Source organism: Paralichthys olivaceus, chromosome 16 (assembly GCF_024713975.1).
Source record: "Paralichthys olivaceus isolate ysfri-2021 chromosome 16, ASM2471397v2, whole genome shotgun sequence".
Lineage (NCBI taxonomy): Eukaryota > Metazoa > Chordata > Actinopteri > Pleuronectiformes > Paralichthyidae > Paralichthys > Paralichthys olivaceus.
In genome coordinates this window covers 22,351,779-22,374,910 of record NC_091108.1, presented here as the reverse complement: position 1 = coordinate 22,374,910, position 23,132 = coordinate 22,351,779, and the positions used below count along the sequence as shown (strand labels likewise).

Genomic DNA, 23,132 nt, shown 5'->3' with positions numbered 1-23,132 from the left:
ATTAAATAGGACTGAACATTCCATGGTTTATTAACTTGGTTAAAGTTAATACAGTAACAAATATATCAGTCATTCGTTTAGTGAAATAACGTATTTTCTGGTTGCACTGGTTGTTTGATTGATCTGACAAATATTAACACCACAAACGTGTTGATTTCAAGCTGGTCGGCCACATCCCACAGCGGGTCTGCTAGTGGCCACCCATTCGAAGCCTTTGTGTCCAAATAACAAGTGTACCAAGCTAGCTTGTGTCAGATTTCATTGGAATGGTTTGCTTCTGTCTGGTTTGGCCAGCTGACCAACCCTGCTTCAAAGTGGAGTTAAGACTGCCTGCCTATTAGCATACAGAGACCTGAACTCTGCACCTTCACTTCCAGACAATAGCCTGCTTTTACAGATCACTTTTACCGCCTACAGCAGTTTGTCATATATTTTATTATGTTCTATGTGAAGCTGACAAACCCCAAATAAATTTAATGTGGAATAAATGTTTAAACTTTAATTTGACCCTTTCTAATGTAATGTCCCCAGGAGTTTAACTGTGAACATGGACACCTTGTTTGTTTTAACTGGTTGCAGAAATCTAACCTTTTCCCTACTTTTTCTGCTTCTTTTGTAGTTTCTTCTTGCATTACCACATACAAGAAAACCCCTCCACCAGTGCCACCCCGGACCTCCACCTGCTCCACAGCCTCCAAGCCTTACATCTCCATCACAGCCCAGAGCAGCACAGAGTCTGCACAGGTACAAAGATTCTAATGTTAATGCCCGTGTAGTTACAGAGTATCAGAATGTCCATCTGTTAAATATTGTACTGTTTAGGAAAGTAAAGGGTGAAACTTTATCCAGAGGGCTCATTAACATGCAGCACATGTGGAAGAACACACTTTGTAATGAGGTGAGTTACACATGTTTGACTGAATGCCACCCACACAGATGCCTCTGTACCTCCCTCTTCCTCTATGGTGCCACCATTCAGGATTGCCCATTGACAGATCTCCCCCAACTGTTCCATCCTGTCATTTACTGCCTCAGCTGCCAGTCTACCCATTCACGCTGTTGTGACAGACAACATCTAGATCTGTCACCAATACACAGATCTGTAAAGTGGTGCTCAATGTGAGATCCTTAGTTAGCAAAACATTCCTGGTTAATTTGTGGCAGTAAATTTGACTAATTTGTTTTGCTGCTCTCTATGCTGACCATATAGCCATGGTGATTTTTCAACTTTGGAATGTCTAGCTATTGTTGTTAAACCTGTATCTCCTACTTTGCAAACAGTCTATCACCTAGTACAAAAAATTATTTACAAATGAATTTACTGAGCTACAAAATCTGAGCAAAAATCTGACTGACTGCATTGTCATCTCTGGCGAATTCAATTCACTTCTCTATCTTTTTAGCATGACCTCCGTACGAAGACATCAGCATCATATTTAGTAACTGATAAATTACAGTAAAAATAATTTTCTTTTCTCCTCTTTTCAGGTAAATGTTATTAGCATCTGAAATAATACTGAAACCACTGTTTACTCTCTCATTCTCCATCACATCAGTCTACCATCCTGGCTACTTTGAGCAATTTTTCACCTGTTAACTCTGTGATCTTGTGGACAAAGTCCATCAGCCTTAATCTTCCACCAGTTCTCTCGACCATATTAGCACAAAACTGTTTAAATGTATCCTTCAATGCTCATCAGATGATCCCCTGCATATCATTATTGGCTCACTACAAGTGGTATTTCATCTACTTTTCTCAAGCATGCTGTTGTCATCCTAGTTCTGAAAAAAGTAATCTTGACCCATCCATGACTAGCAAATATAGACCAATTTCCAAACTTCCTGTTATTAGTAGGTCAGAAGTTCAATTCCCAGTCTTCCCATCTGCATTCCAAAGTGTCCTTGGGCAAGATGCTGAACCCCAAATTGCCCCATAGAACAACAATGAAAGTGCTACTCTAGATGCACTCTATGTATGAATGTGTGTGTGTGAATGGGTGAATGGCAAACTGTAGTGTAAAGCGCTTTGAGTGATCTTCAAGACTAGAAAAGCACTATATAAATACAACCATTTACCATTTATCTTATTGTCGAAAATGATGCAAAAACCTCTCTATTCTTCCACTTCCACTTCCACTTGAGGGCCACTTTCAACACTGTTAATCACAACATTTAACTGAACAGACTTGAAAACCATATTGGCGTATCTGGATCAGTTTTTCAATGTTTCAAGTTTCTCAACATAATTAAAAGGAAATACATTCTCCTTAGCCCAAAGTACATTTTTTGTGGTGTTCCACATTGGTCAGTGCTTGACTGAATTTACGCTGAGCTTCATTTGTGCTTTTCACCTATTTATCTTATGACCTAGTTTGGAAGTTGCATATTATATGGCATGGAATAAATTTCTTCAATTTATTGGAATATTATTTGTATTTTTTAATCTTGCCATCTTGCATTGATTAGGTTAGCATTTCTAAGTAAGGTTTTAATTGTGTGCACATGCATTCAGTTTCAAAAACGAACTTAAATTTTACTTAAAAATGTAATTTATTCACAATGTTTGAAAGCATGTATTTTTTCATAATACTTGAGCAGTTTTTTATGAGATACTTTTTTACTCTTACTTAAGTAGTTATTTTTAATACTTTTACCTCTACTTGGTCACCGACCCAAACCTTCATATTATTTAGAACATTTTGTCTGAACCTGAGAGAGAGAGACTATGGAAGGGAACTATAGGAGGGGGGAGCAGAGGGACAGAGATGAGCAAGAAAATGTGCAAACTGTTCTGCAGTTTAAGAACACATTATGAATATGACTTGAAGAACTTTCTAAGAGGGATAGTTCACCAAAAAATAAAATTCCACTCATTATCTACTCACCACTATGCCTATGGAGGGGTGGGTGAAGTGTTTGAGTCCACAAGTTTTGAGTTTTAGGGGTAAACAGGGTTTGCAGCCAAATCCAATACAATTGAAGAAACTGGGTTACGTTTGAAAAATTGATCACCAGTTTCTTCAATTGTATTGGATTTGGCTGCAACCCTGTTTACCCCTGAGACTCCCAAAGTGTTTGGAGCGCCCCTGAACCATAGACTGTGTACCCCGAACACTGGTTTCTCAAATATTTCCACTGAACTTACTTAATTTGCCTCCGGGGATGAATAAAGTAAACTATCTATCTATCTGACCATATTTATTTATATTTTATACAACACACTTTATTGTGAAATTTTAAACACATAAATACTTAAATAATTTATCATAGTTAATGTTAAAATTCCCATTTATTGTAAGGTTGATCTGTTATTTCAAAGAGCTCAATTTGTGACTTAAAGTTCAACATTGGAATTAAATTCGATCTCTTAATATCCTCTTGTATTTCTTCTGACTTAACGGCCTAACATTTAAGGCACATAAATGTGTTAAATCTTTTGGGATGTTTACTCCTAGTTACTTTTAGATTTTTTTAAAATTAGATTCCAGTTCAGTTGAATGTCAGAGCTTATGGTCTGGCTAGGCTTATAGTCAAAACATAATTCTTGAAGGATCAAATGTTCATGATACTATGGCATGATAATAGTCATTTTAACACCTGTCTTTGAAAGCAATGTTCTTTTTTTCTAAAACCAACCAGGATGCATACATGGAAGAGGAGGCACCCAGAGGTGACATGACCATCCAATCAGGGCTCAGTAATTCAACAGAAAGTATTGACAGCATGAAGGCCTTGACAGCTGCAATAGAAGCTGCTAATGCACAGGTTTGTTTTTAATTTGCTTAACCAGTCTTACTTCCCAATAATGGGAAGCCATTATTTGTACAAATACATTGTATTTGTTTTCTGACTCTTGTATTCAAAGTGTACTTAAATTTCTGTCTTTATAATTAATGCGCAGGTCCACGGACCAGCCAGTCAGCATGTGAATAACAGCACCATGACAGTCAGCCCCCCCACCTCCTCAGTTCTAAGCAGGGGGCCTTTTGAGCAGCGGGATCAATACAGGAAAGAAGCACTCAGGAAGGGCAAATGTCTCTCCATAGGCATCCAGGTATTCATGAGACAACAGTGGAGGAGCTACAAAATAAAGATAGAAAAACACAAAATCTGTGTTATAAAATACTGTGCTTATATTTGTATCATTTGTCTTGACTAAGAATGTATCCTGCCTTTCCCCTCTAGGTGGATGAACCAGGAGAGGTTACAGATCCAGAGGACCCATCTAAGTTCACCTCTGTGGGGATACAAGTGGAAGATGATAGGGGGTGAGGCACACATTTAGCATTTTCCTTCTGTGTTGACTGTGTGTGCTTTTGTGTATGTCCTTTTGAATATGTTGTGTTATTTTGAACCCTATACTTATTCTTTGTTAAATCCTCTTTTTGATTGAGCTACCACCTCGCCCATGTCACTTTTTGTCAACAGTCTTGAGCCAGGCTGTGACACCAGACAAAAATGTTTGCCCCTCATGAGATAGAAATTTCCAATTTGGAAACCATACCAGAAGCAAATGAATCCCTGGAAGATGCAAACAATACATCTTCCAGGGATACTAAAATGCTCAAATCTATAAGGTGTTGAGTGGAAAACAAGAGCCTAGTGCCAGTGGTAATATCAATGGTTACAAGATGATTGGAAATTATTATTACTGCTGAGAAATATGTGCAAGTAGTGACAAATAAATAATCGTATAAATTCTTGTTTTTTGGGATCTTTTTCTAAATTCTGTAAACGTTGTATTGTTGTATTTACTCTTTGTGTTCTTCTGGTTGATAGATATCGTCGGTTTCAACGCTCAAACAGTGTTACAGCAGCTGTGCAGGTAAGCCTCCCGTCCAGTTGTTCCATTACAGACCTGACACTGAGCTAATGAGTAAGATGCCATTTCTTGCTCATGTGCATGGTGGAAGACATGATGAATTGCACTATCAATTCCTGTGTCCACTACTTGGCACTGGAGAGCATGCACCTAACATGCATTTTGTTGATATGGATAACATGTAGACCAGACATTGAAAATGTCATGCACATGGAATGATAATTTTGACATGAGGCGTACTTTCTGTTCCGGTAGGTGGCACTGGCCACAGACAGGTGACTGAATATTGGCATGTAATTGACTTCAGGTAGGGACTCTTTTTGAACATATGGAATTTGGAGCAGATTGGACAATGTATGCTTGAGTTACAACTTCCTGTTCTGTGGTTTGCAGTAGCGCCATTACCAGTACCGCCAATGTTTCAATGGAACTCACAATTTAAAAAAAATAGAATCATCAATATATTGGGGGCTGCGCTATTAATCATAATAAAACCATGATCTTGTTTCAAAACCATATTTCTACATGACAACAATAGTGCTTTTAATTAGGGGCCTCATCTGCAACAATAAAGGCACCTCTACTTTCTCCTCCAACCACTGACGATGTGGCGTTACCCAAAATGATCTCGAGTAGCAGAGAACCAGCAGAGAAGTAGTGCAAGTGAGAAATAAAACACAGATGTTTGAGTTGAGGAAAAAAATGAAATCAGAAGAAAACACTGCTGACTGCAGTAAGAATCACTACTAAAACCTGGAATGAACATTCTTCCTGAATGTGTCTCCTGTGCACACTTGGCATAAACCCATACCTTGTTTGTGTTCGCTAAAACCAAATTATGTTTTAACCTTTTATGAGTATTTGATGTGTCCAATGACAATGTGTGTGTGTGTGTGTTGGACAAGAGAGACAAGTGGTGGTCACTGCCGGTTGCTACTAACAATTTAACATATGGACATTGACAAGACTAAAAGAACGTATATATTAGAGTTCAATGGAAGAAGATGAAAGTTAATACCACATACATTGTAAGCCTTGTTTTGCCATTGAAGCACCACCCCCCAGCGTAAATCTCAAATTTATATAATCACCTTAAAGGTCATCACAAACTGCAATATGAGGCAGCTGTAAAGCCCATGAAAACATAATGGGAAAGTGTCGCTCCACAACATGGACATTAATAATGGATCAAGAACAATAATGTTTCAGTCAGGCCCACTTTCATCAAAATTAACTGAATTTCAATGATTGCTGTAAGTTATATTTGACTATATGGCTCTTTTATGGGACCTCCCTGTCCTTTCACGTGCATACATGGAAAGCCTTATGTTGGGAGAACATACCTGAGGCAGAGAGCAGCAGCTTAAAGAATTGGGCACAGAATAAAGCAGGCTGACAGCCCACAACACATGACATCAGTTAGATTCAGTATGAGAAGGACGTGCTGGGGTGGAGGTGGGTTGTGAAGTGGCTTGCTATGGAAATGTTATCCCCTGGAAAAATGGTGTATTCTCAAGGGGAATTTTTACTCCAATGAGGAAAATACCATTGGGTTTCCTAGGTGTGTGAGTGGAGACTCGCAATCAATCATCAGATCATCAGATTAAGACCTCCATGGACATTCAATTGTCAAATCATAATATTATCTCAAGGTACAATGTATGAATGTGTGCCTGAATGGGTTAATGTAAACCCACTGTTTCCCCTAGGATGAAGTTGTAGCAGCGGAGGTAAAGCGGGTGTGCTATAGTTTGACCTTTCTTACCTTCCTTGACGCAAAGTCATCAATCATTTCATTCTGCCCAGCAATTGCATGGTTAATACTAATCACAATAAAGTCACTAATGTGTTCCTGTGACATGGTGGACCTCAGGTAGGACTTGATGGGCTTCAACTTGGAAGAGCTCCTTTCTGCTTCAGCTACGGTCGTTTTTTTTGTATTTCTCTTAATGAGTTCATGAAAAAATGTAACAATTCGTGAGTAAAACTATACATTCATAGTACAATTAAAGAACTGTGGTTTATTTGGAAGCATTTCGCACTGTATGTGAATACAGACCATATAACATTTATCATGTAGTGAGGGCCCTGAGGCAAGTCCCGTGATGCGGTGTGGAATTTGAAGTCCCACAACAGTTAAGGCCTCTGTATCAAACGTTTCCTTCAGGAATACCTACACAAAAGTGTTTCATCAATTTTTTCAGGAAAGCTGGTTATTTGGATGTTGTTTCGTCTCAATTAATTTTTAGGATCAACCATCTTAAGTTTGAGAGCTTTGTTCTTTCTTTGGACAGGGCTTTACAGGTGGACTTGAGGGTTGCCAGGCTGGTCTCCATGTTGTTGAGTGTTTCCAGTTGTTGAATTGCCTGGTCATGCTGGTCAATAGTCAGAGATATATAAATAATATATATATAATGAATTTCGCCACTGCAAAATGTATGTAGTGGAAACCCTGATATTTACGACATTCATGAGATAAGACAGTGTATTCATTATAGAAAAAACAACATTTCCTCATCATAGCTGTCAATAGAAAACCAAATATGGTCCCAATTACATTTCTTACCAAATCTTTTACCCTTGCAGTTTTTATTTGCATATGATGTAATTGTTATGAGACTGGTATTACTTGAAGAACCATTTGTTTGCTCATTCAGTAAGTCATTAATATGTGTTTTAATCCATCCAGGCAGATCTGGACATGCCCGACTTGCTGGACACTCCCTTGGACTCCTCAGACATTGATTTAGATGTCCTGTCATTGGGTGCCATCTCTCGACAATTATCCCGTGATGCTGCCACGTCCACCGTCAGCATCCAGGGCTCAGGGAATCACTACCATGCCTGTGCCTCCGACGACTACGAGGATGTGGGATTCGACCCGTCCATCCTCCCCCCTCCAGACCCTTGGATAGACAGTGTAATAGATGACCCACTTGATGTGAACTTCAACAGCGCGACGATCTTGGAGGTATGTGGGGTCTACTTCAAAGAATTATAATAATAGGTCCGTGATCATTCATTACAGCATAAATATACATCACTACATAAAATTGGTACACAAAGCAACTACAGTAAATTAACATTTCCCATACTTGAATTGATTTAAGCTGTTGCTAATGCTGCACCAATAAATTAGTTATTTTAATGAATAAACAATTATCTGTAATGCAAAAGTTGTTACAGTGATAGGTCAAAGGAGAATCAAGTATAACTAGTAGTAGTAGTAGTAGTAACTATTTAGTCTCTTTCAGGGCAAGACAAGGTAAGTTTATTTGCATAGGTCATATGAATATCATATATTTATATATATACACACACTTGCATACCCTTTTATTTTATTCAAATCATATTGTATACTTTTTGTATTCTATTGCTTTTTTATTCTCTTGTCTACCTCATTCTGACTACCTGCTGCTGTAACATGTCAATTTCCCTGACGTGGGCTCAATAAAGTTTTAGTTCATCTTATCTATTCTTCAGTGATGACACTGGAAAATAGGTCAGTGTTAATGAAGAACGAATTTCTATCTATTTCTTTCTTCTCTAACCCACTAATGCAGATTTTACATAGATTCTAACTGTCCCCACTGTTGTCTGATCTGAATTTGTTCTTAGAACAGAATCCTTTAACATTTACCTTTACACTTACACACACTAGACAAATGGCATGCATTAAAAAATTATAATTTGTGTTGCTTTCTTCAATTATATATATTATATATTATAATATAGGATTTAAATTTGCTTAATATTGTATCATTATAATATTAACCTATTCTAATTAGGAATATCTGGCACATGCTTTCAACAAAAGATAATGGATTCATCGATATAAGACCTCATGTTTCAAGAATTCTGCAGTTTAAGAGCACATCATGAATCCGACCAATTTTATTAGGAACATTCTTCAGAGCAAATTTAAGAGGAATTTAAGAAGATATTTTTGAATGAGGCCCATTGTTTTGAGTTTTCAGTGAGGCAACACTTGGTTCCAAATCAGTGATGTAGCATTACAGCAGGAATATTTATCACATCACAGCATCTATATAGTTTATGTCCTATAACTGTGACACTGCAGTTTATAAAAGCTGCACAAACATACAGTACATTATGTTTTATGAAATTTAACTCATCAGTCATTCCAGGAATTCTGACCTTGCTAATTAATATGTATTGAATTGTAATATATAATATAAGTATAAAATTATGCTTTGATTAATTATTATGTGTGTAAAAATTGCCAGTGCAGGTGAGTCTCTGCATGTTCTGAAAGTCTGGATGTCTGACTGGCAGGTGGTGCAGCGTTCAGTGTGTCACAGAGATGGACGCTGGTTTCTAAAGCTGCTTCAGGCTGAGACAGACCGCATGGAGGGCTGGTGCCACCAGATGGAGCTCGACCAACGCGAAAATGACCTGCCTGAAGATAGTATGTCTTTATGTGTGTGTTCATCATGTCTAGGTTACAAGTATTTGTGTTACTATGAAAGATATTACACGCAATCAAATCTGACATATGTAGTCCTATAGGTTTGTTTTGTGCCTTAATACATACATTTATACATTTAGCAATAACAATGTAATTTAAATTAATCCGGCACTTCTAATATAGTGACTGGTTCCTGTTGGCGGTTAAATGTAGGTAACGTAGAAGAGACAAAAGGAAAAGCTGGAGATTTTATAGGAAATGATAAATAGATAGTATTAGGTATGGTACTGGGAAACAAAAGTGAAAGTTTGGTCTTATTGCCAAGAGTAAAGCATAACAGTAAAAAGTGGAGAACAGCCAAACATTGAATTGGACAACATGTTTCACTCATTATCATTAATGGTGGTGTATAAGAGAGAATACAATGCAGCAGCTCATAACAGGTCAAATGGGGTCAAAAACAAACATATCTTTGTAAGATGTACAGCTGCTTTAATTGTCATGGAATAGTAAGACATTTAGATCGTAGTCTCCTTTCTGTTTAACTAAACTGTTAGCAGGCAACATAACTGCAACCAAATTGAATTTACCATTAACATGACTTGAAATATGTTAATTTAAAATATACTGATATATTAATGTAGATAATGTTCATGTTTAATACATGTATGTATGAAAATCATTACTTATTTATTAAAATCTGCAAATTATTCATTATTAGAAAGACATACTGTGTCCTTATGCAGGACAACAAAATGTGATTATCAATCAATCAGTCATTCAGTCAAATTGTATTAGTTTAGCCCATATCCAATTGGCCTCCTAGGGTTTAAAATGGTAAGTTATACTTTTTCTCAAACACAGATTAATGGACTGATAGTGCAGTCTCTTTATAAACTTTGTCTTTGCTTGTAGTCCTTGGGAAGATGAGGAGTGCAGTGGGAAGCGCTCAGCTACTGATGTCTCAGAAGTTCCAGCAGTTCAGGGAACTGTGTGAGGAGAACCTGGTGAGTCACAAACACTTTTACTCCTACTGAATACACACAGTCATACATTTTCATTGATTTCTTGATTCTCCGTAACTGAAAATGATTTAAAGCAATAAACGTGTACCATTTTTGTGTTTGTGAAGAATGCATGACATGTGAGGGACAATAACAATTAACACTCAAACAGTGTCAAGAGATTGTTTATCCTAAACAAAACCATGTTTTAAATTTTAAATTTAATTCAATTTTATTTGTATAGCGCCAAATAATAATATACATTATCTCAAGGCACTTTACATAGAGACGCTCCTATCCTCTTGGTGTAGGCAGCCTCTTTGTAACACTGCAATGAGCAAACACTTTGGCAACTGTGGAGAGGAAAAATGAGTGTAAGAGAGACTATGGGTGGGATGTAGTAAAATAAATAAATGTGGGGGTAGAGAGAAGGGGAGAAGTGCTCAGTGCATGATGGGAGTTCCCCCAGCAGTCTAGACCTATAGCAGCATAACTAAGGGATGGTTCAGGACTCACCTGATCCAGAACTAACTATAGGCTTTATCAAAAAGGAACGTTTTAAGTTTAACTTTAAATGCAGAGATGGTGTCTGCTTCCTGAACCCAGAGTGGGAGCTGGTTCCACAGGAGAGGAGCCTGGTAGCTGAATGCTCTACCTCCTGTTCTACTCTTACAGACTCTTGGAACCACAAGAGAGCCTGTGTTTTATGAACAAAGTGATCTATTTGGATAGTAGTGTTATGAGCTCTTTGATATATGAAGGGGCTTGATTGTTAAGGGCTCTATATGTGAGGAGCAGGATCTTGAATTTGATTCTGAATTTTACAGGGAGTTAATGTAGAGAAGCTAAGAAATGAGTAATATGATCTCTCCTTCTAGTTCCTGTCAGCACTCCTGCTGCAGCATTTTGGACCAACGGGAGACTTTTTACAGTCTTCCTGTGACATCCTGATAATAAAGAGTTACAGTAATCTAGTCTAGAGGTAACAAATGTGTGGACTAGTTTCTCAGCATTCTCCTGAGACAGGGGGTCATTATTATTTTCATAATATTGCACACGTGAAAGAAAGCTATCCTAGAGACCTGTTTTGATATGTGTGTCAAATTACATTTCCACAGTGGAGCTGGGGGACAAACTACCATCCAAGGTGATGATCTGGTCAGACAGTGTTGACAGACATTAGCTCCACTATCCTCCAATCCAGACCTGCCACCCTCAGTTTGATATAAAGAAAATCATAATATGGAAAAAAAAAAGAATTAAAAATTCACAATTATTCACAAATTCACAACTTAATTACTACTTTGAAAAGAGCAGGACTACTGTCTCTGGGGTTGTCAAAGATGGAGGAAATTCTGGAAAACTCAATCAAATTCAATCAAATTTTAAATGATACACCATAACTGGAACAACACACTTATACTTATATAAGTGAAATAAGGGGGAAATCTTCTTGAGAACATGGGAACCTCTTATGGACCTCTGACCATTCATCTAACCTGATTAGATGTACGTTGATTCAATGAGACAGACTTCCACTGTGACAACCATACTATACTTACTAATACCATTATTTTTTTACACCCAATTCCCAGAGGGTTTCATTAGAGGCAAGGGCGGTGTAATCCAGAGTAGCTATACCATTGTGAAATGCATCTCTGAAGTGTTGAGGTCCAAATAACAGAACTTTTAAAAGAAAATTGCAGGTCATCTGGATGTTTATGTCCTTAAAACATGCATGATGTTTAGTTAGCTGATATTGGGCCGTGCACAGAACCCTTGTTTTAGTGTGCACAGATGACTCATCATTAAAAAAAGGCACTGCCTTTTAAACCTGAGGATCAATCAGCTAACAGCTCTCTCCTGTGCCGATTGATCCTCTGTGGCGCAGGTGAAGGTTCTCTCCCAGCCCCCTCACCTCCACAAACATCAATCTTAGATATTAGAATTTCTAATACACCAGCTTAAGGCAGTTCCTTTAATGCCAGTTAACTGTTCCAGTGTCTTGGTAGGATGTGGTAATCAATAGAGCATGGAGATCTAGCAAGACAAGGACAAAGACAAACTCTTTTCTAAAGCAATAAGAAGTTAATTTGTGACATTTGCTGAAGATGTCTCTGTGCTGTGATGAGTTTTAAAACCTGACCCAAAGACAAACTTTACATCATTGGAGTATCACTGGAGAACGTCCCACAGATGATCAGCTGTGTGACTTTATCAAGGACTTTATCTTTAGTATTACTTAATCTCATATGTGCCTTATGTTTTTATTTATTTTCAAATTAATTTTCATTTGTTTGTTTAATAACTTTCTATCAACTTAATCAAAGATCCAATTCAATAAGAAAAATGTATATTGGACCAAATCATAACATACATTATCTCAAGTCACTTGAGGTCAAGACCTTACAATATTATAGAGAAGCTCAACAACCTTGGAGAAAAACCCCTCATCTATAATTGTAAAAAAAAACCTCTAGCTGAGCGAGACCCAGTGTGGGCGGCCAACTGCCTCGACGGTTGAGGGTGGGCAGAGAAAGATGGAAGAGACAGGAGAGATGGGTGAAAAAGAGGTGAGAGAAGAGAGGGAGGGGGGAGTCTGGGAACAGTTGTATAACTGTCATGTTTAAGCTCTGTCAGAGTGATATTTATAGTAGAAATACTGTTATTAATAATAGAAGCTAGTGCCAGAGGAAAGGGCCTGCAGACAAGGCCTCAACCCTGAACTGCTGGGACCACGGGCAGCACTGCATGAAGCTGCCAACTCCTCTGTGAGAGATCATGTAGATCAAAATTATATTCTGTTAATTTACTTTCAAATATTCATTAATTAACTTGCACATTTAGTCTTGGATTTGTTGCTGTTAGCGTTATCACTGAACATTCCACCCTATCATTTTATCTACTGCTATAAGCCAAATTACCACCTTTTCTTTTCTATTGAACCATTTGCATTTTTCCTGCATTATCATCATTGCTGTTATTATCTTCATAGTAGATATTTGTCAATAATTCTCATTTTTTTATACTAATCATTGCCTTTGGGTTCCTTTGAAATAGAGAACTGAGATCCATTGATTGATGGAAAAGGTGTCCCTTTTCCAGGAAATGCAAATCTCAGAATGGCAGCTAACTGACTCAGGTTTTGAGTTTTTGGGGGGTTATAGGCCTATCTCTACACTTCCTGAACTTTATCCAATAAGCTGGTGCTGCTAAATGGCTTACCAGCCATGGAAACTCCAGTATGACCATCTGATCTCTGTAAAGAACTTATCAGAATAAAGGGCCTGAAAATCATCTGGGAAACTTTGTGACTGAGATTGTTAAAAGAGCGTTTCAACATATGCTCATGTGAATGATGGGCTCCAGTGGTGGTATATGTGTTGGTATTCTGTAAGCTTTGGTGCGTTGCCTGGACAATAATCATGGTGGTGCCTTGACACGCCATTGATCAGAATTTAAAGCTAGAAATGCTGGGTCTCTGGTCCATCTTGCAAGCTTTGCAGGAAATGTGGACAACTAGGTGCCAACAGATTTCTGACTTTAAACAAGCCTGTAATGGAATCTAGCCAGAACACTGTTTTGTCAGTAAGAATTAAGAACTCTTTGTCTGAGCCAGCTGAGCTCTGTTCACGGCAGCAGACAGTTCCAGAAAAGCCATAACATATTAAATTTGAGTCCCTCCGTCTTATCATCCATCTGTAAGTAAGCTACAGAACCGTACAAATCTTTCATAGGCATTGTAAAAAAAAGTAGGCAAGAGCAATATGTCAGAAAGAAGATTGAGGTTTGTAAGAGAACTGTTAAGAATGGTATATCCATGGGGGTTTTCCAAATTACAATTTGGGAAAGTGGGATCTGAAGGCGAGGACGCACTGAAGGTCTGGCTGAGATTCTGGAGGTACCAAGAATGAGGTGCTGGGGTAACTGAGGAGCAGCCACTTGGAATAGTAGAGGGCCTGTAGCATAAGGGGGGCCCTTAGTGGAGTAGATGTTGCCCAGAGAGCTACGAGGTAGTATTTCACTTCTGAGTGCTTTAGTTTGTCCCACAGAAGTGCAGCCTGTATATTAACATTTTGCAAGATCCTTGTTCAAAAAATGGAGATTATGGTTGAAGAAAACCAAATCCATTTTTCCAAGGAATTTTCAAGAAAGACAGGAAGAAAGGTTTTCAGAGATGGTGGGCCTACGATTTGTGCCTTAGCCAAGCAGAACATAATGTGTATGTGTTGAAAGCACTGGAGAAATAACATGACAGAAAATAAATGATCACAGTGCTGCCAGGCTTCTTTGGGACACAACTGTGTGTCATCTGTGGCAATCTCCCCTGCATCAGGCTCATGTTGAAGATATGCCCTACAATCCTGAACAGCTGATCTGTACAGGACTGAAGGAGCCTGGAACTGATGCTAACTGGACCTCTAGCCTTTATTATCTCTCTGAACTCCTTCCTCACCTGTGTTCTTATGTGGAAGAGATTGGAGCAGGGGGGATGAGCACTTGATAGTGTGGGTGGGGTTATGGAGCTAATGCCAAAATGATGGGGGTAACCATTATGATCCACGCCATAGCTGCTCTCTTCTCCCCTATCTCATTCCCCCTGGCTCCCTCTCTGCGTGTGTGTGTGTATGTGATCAGCCGGGGGCGTGTTCCTTCCTCCTCGGCCTGCTCGACACAACTGCAGGGCATCCGAGGTCACTCTGCTGATCCCCGAGTCTGCTTTTGGGTTCACTTATATACTAAATCTTAACACCATGCCTCTTAGTTTAGGTGTTGCCCTATAGGTTGAAAGCCAAAATTTTGAATCTTTTTTTAAAAAATGTGCAACACCTTTTGAGCTGCTCTGTAAAAAAAATGACATAATGTTTGAAATAATTTACTCCTTCTACCTTCTCATTCTTTTCTGTTGTCACAGAACCCTAAAGCCCACCCTCGTCCTGTGGCTTCAGACCTGGCTGGTTTTTGGGATATGCTTCAGCTGTCAATTGAGAACATAAGCCTGAAGTTTGATGAGCTTCACCAGCTCAGAGCCAACAACTGGAGACCTCTGGATCCCCCTGAGAGAAAGGTACACTCACAGAAGCTCTTAGTTCACCACCAGGCTGACTGCTTGATCATCTGAATGGGAGTTTTACATTGTGTCTGCAAAGGTTTTCAGATCATGGTTTCATCAAGATTTATGTGTACATAGCTTCCGTCTTGTTTGTGTTCCTTGTAGATGTTTCACCTTTCATCCAAAACTCATTTTCAGGTATACTGCACCTGACAAGTTGGATGTTTCAGGTTTGTAACCTGTGGGTCTTTTACATTTAGCCTAAAAAACTGACATTTAGTAAATTATGCAGTTTCAAGTCGAATGTGAGTAGATAATAAGTGAATTTTCTTTTTTTGAAGAACTATCCCCTTAAATACCTCAAACCTCCCACTGAAGAAGCCTCTTGGGTGAAAAGTAAAATGTCTTCAAGAAACACAAGCAAGTCAATTTACCCATGCACACAAGTACCTTTCCTGAAATGTCACTACATTTTTATTTTTAGGACTAATGAATGTCTCATTTGCCAACAAAAAAACTTTTATTTCAGCATACCTCTATTATTCTATTCCATCGGAAAAAAAATTCTTCCAAAATCTAATTTACACAAAAACTAAAATAGTCTTTCTCGTTACCTCTGCTCAAAACGATCACAATGCTTTACAGTATATTCAGTGAGCCAATACACACATACTATTCAGGCTCAGCAGAAACCAGCTGATCATACCTTTAGCTAAGAGTAAAATACAGTGTGTACTTACGCATTACATTTTTAATATATTCTTAAAAAAAAAAACATCTGAAAAAAAACATCTTCCGAAAACAAAATTTTCATTTTCTCATTTGCCCTGTTACTTTCCTGAAATCCAAAAATGAGTTTCAATCATGTCAGCTATGATTTTGTAGGAATATGAAAGCTATAAATGTTACAGCTACACAGGTGAACCCAACACCTAGATACAGGAGAGGCAGGAGACTGGAGTTAGAATCAATAGAGGTTTATTTACAGTTCTTGAACGAATATGAGCAGAGGTGACCTGGGCAATGTGAAACTGAGCTGGTCGCTGGTGGAGCTGAGCTGTTGGAGAGTGGCTGATGATGACTTTGATGCTGGTGGCTTGTAGAGCTTAACAGTAAGCTGGCAAACAGATGGGGAGAAGGCTGCAGAGCAGGAAGGGCAAGGCGATGGCTTGAGAGCAGAGTCTGGAATGGAGTAGACAGAAATGCAGAACAGTAAAATGCTAGTTAAAGCAGGAAAACTGGCAAAAAGCAGAAACTAGTAAAAGCTGGCACACAGACTGACTGATCAGGCACTATGATCCAGCCGAACACTGAAGTGCCAAAAATGTAACCCTGCATCACTGGCAGACTCGCCACCATTTTTCCATATTTTAATTGAGTTGAAGGAATGAACAAGGACAAGTATTTCTATTCTTCGTTGCGGTTCTTTAAGAAAAAGTCATTGCTCTTCAACATCGATCAGCTCCAACTCCAACACATCAGCTTAATAACAATCACCTTTGTTCTGAAGTAAATAGAGATGACAGAGAATAAATAAGTGGACCAGACACTCAACATCAGCAGAGAAACTATACCACCACTAGCCTAAGTGCAGCGTGTCTGACACACACCTACGCACAACTATGAATGCTTAGCCACGTGTGTAGACTACATACGGTTCAGCTTCAACTCAAAAGCATGAATCTGCCTCAATCAGTCTATCCAACCTCTTCCTGTCAGCAGTTGAGATTCTGCTGCCCCAGCTGACCACACCAAACAAAATGGCTGATGCCAACAAAGAGTCATAAAAGGTCTATAGGAGCACCCCCTACATTTCAAAAGACCTGAGCAGATACAGTCTGCTCAGACCCTTCTTACAAAGTGCAGTTTACTATCTCAATCGTGAATAACACTGAATAGTGCTGAAGTTACAGGGGAAATCAAGGAGCATGATCATCATGGACTACCAAGAGGCAGAGATGATTGAAGAGAAGCATCCTACACAAGCGTGTAGTTCTCTTCACAGCGTCCGACTTATGTTCTCAACAAACTATACTGGGGGTGCACACACAGGGGATTGCAGCAGGGCTTTCAGGGTGCGGGAAGGTGCAGTTTACCGTTCAAACCTTTTAATGAACAGGTTCGGATGATTTGCCTTCTTCCCTTGGTCCCTTGTAGCCAGGGAGTCAGCTTTCTTGTGGCCAGAAATGGTTTTCAGGCCTCTACAGAAACCACTGACGCTGCTCTGCTGCAGCTGGTCCTCCATCTTCTTCATGTAGCTGGTCTTCCAGCTCCTTTTGTACGGCCTACAGCTCCTCCTTGTTTTCTGGCCAAAAGCCCTATTTTTTCCCTTTAGGAGGGCCATTATATCAGGATTAAACCACAGTTTGTTTTTGGGGAAAAAAGTACAGTTCTGGTGGTTTTCCACACAGAAGTTAATGTATTCTGTGATGCAGTGTGTGAGGATGTCGATGTCTTCCCCATGACCTTTGTACAGCAGCTGCCTTGCTTCACTGGCAAGCATGGGTCCAGGTCCAGTATTTCATTTTCTCTTGTGTGGCATGTGATTTACTGAGTGACCAACATCATCAGAGATGAGGAGGAGAAGCTACGGGTGCTGTGTCTTGCAGCCTGCTCACCACAGAGTGAAGGGCATCACAGGCTGAATTAGCTGAGGAGGGAACATACACATAATTCCAGCGGTATATTGTAAGGTCATGCTTTTAACAGAGATGTAACCAGAGTGACACCCTCTCTCATTAGCAAACACTACCAGCTCTTTTACTTTACATTTATCTCTCTCCACTGCCAAAGTTAGCAGGAGAAAAAAGCTTGAAGTGAACGAAAGCTGCTGTAACAGGCTGGCACAAGGGAGGTTAATTTTTTTCCACACAAAATCAACCTGCCACAGTCATCCCCAGACTTTTATACAGGAGCTACACAGTTTGTAAAAATGATGATGATTGTGAGGCAATAGCAAATATGTTGAATGTTGCTGAATCTGTATATTTGAAGCAAAACGGTCACAATGATATCAACAATAGGCTACAAAAAAACTGCCAGCTCCATGGCCTCAGCTTTTTGTTGCAGGTGGATGATGTTAGTTTATGACATTTATCTGCTTCCCTGTTCTGTTGCTCTCTCTCAGCAGTGTGGGTTGTGATTTTGCATCATTGTGATTGTTGCCTCTGATGGCTTCCTCATTTGCTGTCATCATTGTCTTTTTCTTTCTTGTCTTTTTTTTGTTTACAGTGAAGGTGCTTGCAAACAGCCACGCATCAGTCAACATAACTGCAATACCAACACCAAAAAGGCCTTGACACCTCTGGGCCTCCGTAGATCCATCATGTCTGTCTCTCCATCCTTTCTTTCTTCCTTCCTTCCTTCCTTCCTTCCTTCCTTCCTTTTACCATTCCTTCTGTTGCCTGCTACTGTCTCAGCATGTGCATTATTTGTTTTCTGTGATTTGGCTGTCAGGGTCAAGAAAGCTGGACAGGAGAGATTGATACATTACAACTGTAAAATATCAAAAAGAAGGAAATTATGGGACAAAAAAAAACAATACCAGTAAAATAATGGGTATGCTAAGTAAGTCTAACTAATCGCCCAATATATGGGATACCTTTGTCTTTATGTGTTTATTGGACTGGCAGCTCAGCATATACTATTATTTAAATATCAGCAATAAATAAGCGAATATAATACATGAGGGAATACAGACTTTTACAGGAAACTGTTCACTCATTCTCTTGGCTCAGCTTTACCAGTTTAAATTGGTAAATTTATCTGAAAAAATACAGTTACCTGATACAATAATAACAATTATATTAGTTAACTGTCATTGCTGGACAATCCTGATTTTTCTACATTAAATTTATGTGCATTTTCACAATCATTAATGATTTTATCAGACAGTGTCCTTTTAATATAATTACATTTTTATGTCTTGTGGTTTTAAGTCTACTCCATAGGAAATGGAGTGTACTTGTTATAGGATATGTCTTGTTTATTACAACATTGGTCTCATATTCAGACTTTTGTCCATAATCTCAAAGCTGTACTTGCAAGATGATGGTCAAGGTCTACTACCATGGCAGCATATGTTACAGATAAGTCTGACAGTTCAAGAAACATGAGCTGTCAGACAGACTCAGAAACATAAGGTATGAAATGAACAAACTTTTTCTGTCCATTCATCAAAGTTCAAAGACCAATTCCCTGCTTTAAATTTCTCCCACTTTACTTCCTGTAGTTTTATGAAACTGGAACCATTTTGGGTGCACATATGCTCCATTTGACCTTCAGATAATATGGTTTGAATGCTACACCTGTCAGATAATCTGACTGCTTGTGTTTCATGATACCTCCGACTTTGTTGAAGCCATGTGTTCTAGGATGTCAGCATTTACTTTGCTGAGTATAGTGCTGCCAAAAGACCCATAAACCTGAATTATGCTTTTTGCACTGTTAATTAAAAACTACAATGGGTGCAAAGACAAATTCTGGCACAAGACAGACTTGCATTTAATGAACTGAAATTCCCCACTATAATAATAAAATGAAAGCCTATACAGACCCATGTTACCCGCATGTGGCAATAATGTATAGTAGGCTGTGTACAGTTTTAGTTGTGTAGATAGATAATTGTACAGCAAAGTGTATATGTTGGAAAATGGAAACAGTGAATCCACACTTGTAGGGAATAGGTTAAAAATCCCAAAACACACGTCTGTCTTTTCCCTGAAATGTTCTGCCCTCCCTCCCCTACCATCCTCTCCCACTAGGAGAGGCGACTTCCACCTCCAGTACCAAAAAAGCCACCCAAGGGCCCCCACCACCACCCTCCTCTGGCCAGGGACCGCTCATTGGAGAGCTCAGAGAAACAGCGACAGGAGGCCAGGAAGCGCCTGATGGCAGCCAAAAGAGCTGCCTCTGTACGACAAAACTCAGCAACAGAGAGTGCCGACAGCATTGAGATCTACATTCCAGAAGCTCAGACAAGGCTATGAAGACATTTCCAGATACACACACTCACACACACACACACAGATATATAGTATGAATACATTATTCAGATATGCACAATTAATGCACTCTCAAGACAACCTTGCCATTTTTTCACTGATATCCCCCCACCCCCCACTCTTCCATCCTGTCCACAGATTTAAACAATTTACCACAAATGTGAAATCACAGCTGCATTCAGCTGGGCTCCCTGGGTCTGTGTCACTGCTAATCACAGCTAATCAATTCACCAGTACATCACTGCAGCAATGGCGTTAGAAGAATCATAGCATTTTTGAACAGCTGCAACATTGAATACAGAGCAACACAGAAACAACTGCATGACAGGCTTTTAACTTCGAAAACCAATTCCTCTCTCAAAGTGACCTAACTTCCAAACTGTGATGCATAAAGAGACAGCATGATGCAGAGGAGCAGCACATGTTTCTGTTCGCTGCTCTAGTGCTCTCTGCTCAGGGGGCTGAATGCAGTGAAGTTAGCCAACATGTATTAAAAACATCATGAACAATGTTGACAATATAAGACCCACCAGATCCTGGTCACTATCTATCAGTGGGTTGCCTCAAACCTCAAGAGCTCTTTGGTATAATCAGGGGCTCTAAAATCGGACTGAATACAGAGTGAGACTGTTAAGTCACCAACTTGGCTAATGTGAGTGAAAGATTGTGGTTGATTGGGATTAAGGTATTAGAAGGTGTCCATTTCCATTCATAGAATCCATTATGTTTAGAGTGGGAAGACAAAAAGAAGTCAGTTGTTAAGCAGACTCTGAAAGAGGCAGCCATGAGGAGGCTATGATGACTGACTTTTTTTTTTAACTCTGATTTCCAGTGTAGAACAGGAAGAAGCAGTTGGACATACTTAACCCTGTAGAGCATTGCTGCATGTGATGTTCTGCAGAGTGGTGGCTGTGTATTTTCAGCTTCACAGGTTTAGTAAAATCTGACAGGACTTGGTTTGACCTTTGGTCGATGTTGAATGTTGTTCTTTGGGTCTTATCGTATGTACAGAGTTGATGGACTATCCGACACAAACACACAGTAGTAAACACACGATCACAACCCTGTGTCATCTGACAACACCTCACATCCACCATGGTTCACACACTCTGAACAGATCAGTACTTAGTCCGGAGATATACTTACTGTTTAAACAAGCGTTGTGAACGTAGTTGTTCACACACTTACCGATGTACTACACGTGTTACCGGAGGATACCACTAGAGGTCAATCAGAGAAATCGGAAAATATAGAACTTCCATATTTGCATGATGTAAACAACAAACATGGCGACACACGAGGAGGTTACCATTTTGTTCATTCTGAGATCAGGGCACACGGAGAGACGGCGGTGCCATCATAGATGGTCTCTAAGGCCCTTAAATCAAGCACGGCGTGACAATGGCGTAATACTGCCGCTACACTGCCCTTAACGGTCAAGTGTATATCACATCTGGCGTATGTGTAGTGTTAATTTCTAAGGACGTGCACAACCGACGCTCCATATGGACGCAGGATACGCGAGGCAGCCATCATGCACACACATAGTTAACAGCAAGTATATCTCAGGCCTTAGAGGTCATTCTTTCAGGTCTTGCATTAACACATCAGGCCCTTTTAATATAAAAGCAGTTTCTTTCTCTTCCCTCCTAAAAAGAGAACGCCATGATCACTGTTTCTCTTTCAAATTTGGGTGTGTGGATAATACATTTTTTTAAAGGGTATAATTACTCTTCAGCAATATTGTGTGCAAGGAATACTGTGTGAGGCAGGGCTATTGATAGTCGGGAATTAGGAGTGCCTTTTTCCCGCTATTCAGCCAGGCTCCACTGCCCTCCATGGGACATGAACTTGTCCTGATAAACAAATTAAATCCATTTGAATCTTGTGTTATGATTCTGAGGGGGGTCTAACTTGACATCATTTGGGGCTCGAGATTTGAATGCCCCACTGATTCACATGTTTTCAGGCTTCGTAACCCCTAAAAAAAATACCTGTTTGAGATATTATGGCCTTTCTGTATTGGTAGCCACCCCAGAGAACCAAATGAAAAGTGGTATTTTCATCACAAGTCTCCATTAACAGAAAATCTGACAGTTGGCCTGATATTATTACTATACTCTTTTACATTGCTGTAATAGTTTTACTGGGAGGCATGCAAAAAACTGGTAATTGCGGGCAGCACCCAATATTAACTATCAGTGGAGATAGCAAAGCAGCTGTCTCACTAACTAAAATGTCAGTCATTAACCAAACAGATGCTGAGAACTCCATCACAGAACCAATGCATATTTGTGCATGGTTTAAAGAGATGTTACACATGTCACAATTTGTTGTAAAATATCAGTCATAAGTGTTTGTTTGACCAGGTCCTGTAAGGATTGAAAATGTTTGTTTTCTTCTTAGTCAGAGTCCTTTTTTCCTCTGAATGTTATTTGAAAGAGAGAGGACCACTGCTTGGCTAAAATGCCATAAGCATATTCAGTAATAATCAGCTTCTCCATCCAGAGAGGTTTTTCAAGTTGTCATGTATGTAAGGGTTTGTGTGACTCCGACTAAGTAGGAAAAATAATCAACTCCACTAAAATGTCCAGACACTATTTAAATGTCTGACATTTGAGTGACAGGGACAGAAATGACAATAATACTAATAATACAAATGCAATGTGAAACGTTCTTGTTTTGAGCACGGCACCAAAACTGTGCACAGAATTATTGTGTTTTGAGTTTTAAAGTGTAGGTTTAAGCTGATCACAGTAGTAAATATGAAAATAAAACAGAAGTTCGTAGAGATAAAAAAAAGTAATATTTACATTATAGC

General features: G+C 39.2%; 1 protein-coding gene across 5 annotated transcripts in view; it reads left to right on the top strand.

The window, feature by feature from the left end:
- dlgap1a (discs, large (Drosophila) homolog-associated protein 1a) overlaps window positions 1-22,585 on the top strand; it is a 102,588-nt gene extending 80,003 nt beyond the window's left edge. For 4 of the 5 annotated variants that reach the window (XM_069511335.1, XM_069511334.1, XM_069511333.1 and 1 more), the window contains exons 7-16: window positions 620-744; window positions 3,640-3,765; window positions 3,902-4,054; window positions 4,186-4,268; window positions 4,780-4,825; window positions 7,512-7,793; window positions 9,119-9,251; window positions 10,167-10,258; window positions 15,171-15,323; window positions 20,072-22,585. In XM_069511335.1, coding sequence (XP_069367436.1) covers window positions 620-744; window positions 3,640-3,765; window positions 3,902-4,054; window positions 4,186-4,268; window positions 4,780-4,825; window positions 7,512-7,793; window positions 9,119-9,251; window positions 10,167-10,258; window positions 15,171-15,323; window positions 20,072-20,296 — 1,418 coding nt within the window. In that variant the 3' untranslated portion in view covers window positions 20,297-22,585. Of the gene's footprint in view, window positions 1-619; window positions 745-3,639; window positions 3,766-3,901; window positions 4,055-4,185; window positions 4,269-4,779; window positions 4,826-7,511; window positions 7,794-9,118; window positions 9,252-10,166; window positions 10,259-15,170; window positions 15,324-18,539 lie in introns of all 5 variants that reach the window. The other variant, XM_069511336.1, reaches the window with a different exon arrangement.
- Window positions 22,586-23,132: the final 547 nt, after the last annotated feature.